This window comes from Penaeus vannamei, chromosome 26 (assembly GCF_042767895.1).
Source record: "Penaeus vannamei isolate JL-2024 chromosome 26, ASM4276789v1, whole genome shotgun sequence".
Lineage (NCBI taxonomy): Eukaryota > Metazoa > Arthropoda > Malacostraca > Decapoda > Penaeidae > Penaeus > Penaeus vannamei.
The window spans coordinates 31,172,192-31,177,191 of NC_091574.1; the positions used below are offsets into that span (position 1 = coordinate 31,172,192).

Sequence of the window (5,000 nt, forward strand, 5' to 3'; positions counted from 1 at the left end):
ATAATCCCCAACGACCTAAATACCCCAACGACCTAAATACCCCAACGACTTATTATCCGCAACTACTTATAATCCCCAACGACCTAAATACCCCAACGAACTAAATACCCCAACGACCTAAATACCCCAACGACCTAAATACCCCAACGACCTAAATACCCCAACGACCGAAATACCCCAACGACCTAAATACCCCCAACTACTTATTATCCGCAACGACCTCCCTTCACCGCCACCTCCTCCCTTGACCTCCAGTGACCACGTCCTCCTGAAGAACACGGCCTACAAAGTGTCCAACAGATGGTTCCACCCGAGTCTGAAGAGTGATGATGACGTCACCAACGGCCACAACATCGGCATCGTCATGACAGAGAAGCCGCTGGTGTTCAATGGTTAGTCATATTTATTGCAATCGTTGTTGTTGTTGTTGTTGTTGTTGTTGTTTTTTGGCATTAGAATTGTTGTTGTTAGTAGTATAGTGCTTCTGCTATTATCGTTATCATTTTTATTGTTATTTATAGTAGAAGTAATACTGTTATTGGCAACATTAGGATATTACAATCGTCTTTGTTACCGTTACTAATATCATTGTTATTGACTTTATTATTATTATCATAATCATTATTATTATCATTATCATTATTATGACTAGTATTAGTATTATCATCATTATCATTATTATCATCATTACTATCGCCACTATTACAATCATTATTATTATTATTAATAATAATATCATTATTAGCATCATTAAGAGCATCTTCAATCTTCTGATTTAGCTATCTATATACATACTGCACACTAAGTATGAAATATAGAATATGATTTTGGAGATAAATGATTTAGTTAGAATACAAGTTTGGAGATGCAGCTCGTGTCTCAGATTGACGATTCGTAATTACTTTTAGAAAATGTGAATTCACTGTTACAATAACATTTATTCATAAATGGAAACAAAATAAGATTTAAAACTGAGCGTATTCCGCTGAAACACTAAATAAGCAAATAGCTGTAAAGAAATCTTAATAATACATTTGCTAGTATAAACAATTCTTATTCTGACCTTGTCAGTTATATTAAAAATCATTCATAATGTCCCTCCTAAAGAATATATATGGATAAATAAGTAGGTAAACAGATATATTTCTTTTTTGTATACATCTATTAAATGTATGGTTATATATAGGCAAGCGCGGCCAAAGGGTCTCAGTCACTTTTCCAGCAAAACGTTTAATAACTATTCTGTAACTCAAACCTACATATACGACAAGAACAACTGTATATTCCCGTTAATACACCCAGTCTCCTTATTGCTGCGCATCAACGTTCAGACCAATAATAAAGTCATAGATGAAAACTCAAATTAAGAAATCACTCGACGAACTCCTTTAGCCTAGAAAATACCTTTGGACTTGCACATCCTGATATATCACGCCACACGTTCTCTAACGTCCCCCGTCTTTGCCGCTTTCCCAGACGAGTTGCAGCCAGCCTGTTTGCCCGGAATCAACGACGTCGTGAGCGCCGTGGGTGATGGGACAACCACACTGGTCGGATTCGAAGCATCTCCCAGAGGAGGTGAGTAGGCTGTGGGAATGGGGCTTGTATGGGTCGCGAAGCAGATCTATGTCTGTCTGCCTGTCTAGCTTTCTCTCTCTCGATTTATATATGTATGTGTGTTTGTGTGTGTGTGTTGTGTGTTTGTGTGTGTGTGTGTGTTTTCTTGTTTGTTGTGTGTGTGTGTTTAACTATATAATTAACAATATACACATTTTGCATCTGGTTAAATATGTATGTATTTATGTACGGATGGACACACACATACACTCAAAATATTTTGTTCCATTATTTACAAGAGAGAGGGAAGGGGGAGGGGGTGGCGAGAGGAGAGAGAGCTAACCTACCTACCTAGGAAATGGAAATGTTCATCTTAACCTATGATTCAATATTTCCCGCCATATAAGAGGAATGATAATAACCGGCCGCCAATCTCTTATCTTACCAACAGGCGTGACAAAGTACTCTTGGGCCAACTCCAAGACCTTCAATTCCTTGCTCTGTTTCGAAGCCCTCGGAGCCCTCGGAACTGGAGGCGGCCAGAGTAGGAATTCGCTCTACGAGATCCTCAACAGACACCACATGTGTGTCTTGAGGCCTTTCAAAGAGGTAACTAAACTCGAGGATGCACCGTTTTCTATGTTTGGCGTAGGGTGGGGGGTATTTCTTGAGGGGTAACTTTTGATTTCTTTTCTCTCTCCGCGCGTGCGTTTAGATAGTCATTTTTGCTTGTTCCTCGTTGTATATTCGTATGCCTACTTCTCAATTCCTTATTTACCTATTAGTCTATACATACCCCTCGATATTTATATTTTAAAAAATGTGCCTTTCTTCTTTTTCAACAGAACCAGTGACAAGAAATAAAACTCTGTTCGTTTTTTTTTCCCAGGCTGAACTATCCGTGACCGTTGACCAAGACCCAAGCACAGGTCGCGTCGAGGTCACGGGCGTGGGACCCGTCACCGACCCCAGCTCCAACTACCCGATGGCATTTACTCTCATCCAGACGCACACGTTCTGGCTCGAGCTCATGGTCAAGAATTCAATCAGGCTTTTGCTCTGAACACAAGTAAGGGAGAGAGAAACCCCTTCGCGATTTCCCGTTTTTTCTTTTCCGATCGTTGCTTATATTTGAGATTTCTTTTCTGGTAAGAGCATAGGCCTATCCCATGCACACCGCGATGGCCTCTTCAAAGGGACCTAACCCGAGTGCATTTCTTTCGCAGGACGAGGAGAGGCAAGAGGGAATGGCCAGTAAAGTCAAGCACTGAAGACTTTAGAAATAATACAGTTTATTCTCATTTAGACATGTTATAGGCCTACATTTATAACCCTTTGAATATAGTATTTGCAGCTTTATACACTTCTTTTCGTATCCTTTTTCTACATATGGCGTGAAAAAATAAAGAGAAAGAAACGAAGAAAAAGAAATGGAAGGGGAAATCGAAAGAAAGTTAACATATAATGGTATTATATTACCAATATCGTTATAATAATAACATGAAACAATGATAATAATAATACCAATAATAACAATGATAACAAGGATAAAAAATATGATAATAAACATTAATAACAATAGTATTCATTTTTACTGTTATCACTGTAATGGCAATGATAAAGAAATTTATGAGGATTATCATTATTCTCATTACTGTTATCATTACACTATATATGATTACAGGTTTAAAAAATCGACTAAAACGAAATACTTCAATAAGTTTAATAGATAAAGGGGATACCGTATTCAAGTGCATATGCTTTTGGTTAATCATAATCTGTTAATCATAAAAGAACGTTGATATCTTTACCTTTCAGAGCCACAAATATATATAGATGAAAGTAAATGAATAAGGTGTGTTGTTAGGTGACTCTCCAAAAGTTCTGGAATCAAGCCATCAGGACTTGTTTCTCCGTGCAGAGTCTGTGTACATTTCCTTGTCTATTTTGAGCATTTTCTAAAAAAAAAAAAAAAAAAAAAAAAAAAAAAAAAAAAAAAGTTATATAAGCAAAACCATTGCAATTTGTAATAATAATAACAATAATAAGGCTTAGCAGTCCAATTAAAGAAACGTAATTTTTTACCAATTTACCCTTTACAATTCCCAATATTCCCTTTTTCTCATTATAGGCTTTATTCCTATTTGCATTGCTCACCTATTCTCTGATTACTTGGCTAATTAAAGTGGACACATAGGCCACAAGATTTTTTTTTCTTAAATAGCGGGCCCGCCGACATTTATTTCCAGGAAAATGAAAAATGAGCTGAAAATCACGATTTTTCTTTAAAAAGGTTAATACTTATATGTTACGTACAATGGAACTTGTATGCTACCTGTACTTGTGAATCTATGGTATATGTACTAATACGCGTATGGTATGCGTATCAATACTTGTATGATACGTTTACCAATATTTGTATGGTAAGTCTGCTAATGTTTGTATGGTATTTATGGTAATATTTATAAGTTATGGCTGCAAATACTCGTATATTAGGTGTACTAAAACGTGTACTAATATGTGTATGGTATGCACAGGGCCGTCGCGAAGGGGTTGATGGGTGTTTAATACTTCTGAAAAAGCTTCTCTCGGCAAAGATAAAACCGATACTTTCCAGTGTAGCGTGCAATACATGCAATCTCGCAGACCACGTGCATTCATATCTACCGGTCCGCATGGTCGATATGTGGTACCCCACGCTTGCTGTCTGCCCCCGCTCCACCCAAGCCACGCTCTTCTAAATATAGAGGCCACGCCGTCAGCCAAGGGATATATAAGTTCATCAGACCTTGACCTTCACTGTACTAGCCTCTAAGCTAGTACAGTGGTAACGTGTCGGCCTCACATCCGAGGGGTCGGCGGTTCGCGACCCGCCCAGGCGCGAGAAGTTGCAATTGTCGCCCGGAGGTTACTGCTGTGGCTGGGCACCACGGTGGGTAAGGACTAAGCTCTGTCGCGTCAGCACTCGCTGACACACGTTGATCGAGTCGACATTTGTCGGCACAGGCCGGGCTCCCCCATAGCCCGGGCGAGGCTCAGCTTCGCATATCGGACTCATCCTCATCATCATGACCTTCTCACTCACTCTTCGCTCACCCTGCCCATCCGGCGGCCCGGCCCGGCTCTACCCTCAGCACGGATCGCCGACTACCATAGTTTCTCATATCGGGTCTTCTCTTCAGTAAAGAGTGAAGCCACCAAGTGTATCACTGACGCCACGTGCCATTCAACTACACTATAAAGTAGCGGTGTTAATACCTCTTATAGTCAGCAAAGTCCTAGAAATTCGAGTAATCTCGAACGAAGCACAAAGTAATTTACAAATAAGTAAAGAATAATAGCGGCAATTTACTGCTATTATTTTAAGATACGACTAATTTTTCATTACCACGCCCAAAATGAAGGCCTTTCGTCGGCAGATCTAAAACGTTACACCCCCCCCG

General features: G+C 39.4%; 1 protein-coding gene and 1 long non-coding RNA gene across 3 annotated transcripts in view; one reads left to right on the top strand and one right to left on the bottom strand.

Moving 5' to 3' along the window:
- The window catches only part of LOC138866729 (uncharacterized), a 1,212-nt gene extending 963 nt beyond the window's left edge, over window positions 1-249 (bottom strand). Inside the window, exon 1 of the long non-coding RNA XR_011399653.1 lies at window positions 1-249. This exon is cut by the window's left edge and continues 157 nt beyond it. This is a non-coding gene — a long non-coding RNA (uncharacterized lncRNA).
- Window positions 1-2,916, top strand: part of LOC113815546 (clotting factor G beta subunit) — a 7,915-nt gene extending 4,999 nt beyond the window's left edge. For both annotated transcript variants that reach the window (XM_027367606.2, XM_070140326.1), the window contains exons 8-12: window positions 256-392; window positions 1,477-1,578; window positions 2,009-2,166; window positions 2,447-2,626; window positions 2,784-2,916. In XM_027367606.2, coding sequence (XP_027223407.2) covers window positions 256-392; window positions 1,477-1,578; window positions 2,009-2,166; window positions 2,447-2,620 — 571 coding nt within the window. In that variant the 3' untranslated portion in view covers window positions 2,621-2,626; window positions 2,784-2,916. The remainder of the gene's footprint in view (window positions 1-255; window positions 393-1,476; window positions 1,579-2,008; window positions 2,167-2,446; window positions 2,627-2,783) is intronic.
- The last annotated feature ends 2,084 nt before the right edge of the window (window positions 2,917-5,000 follow it).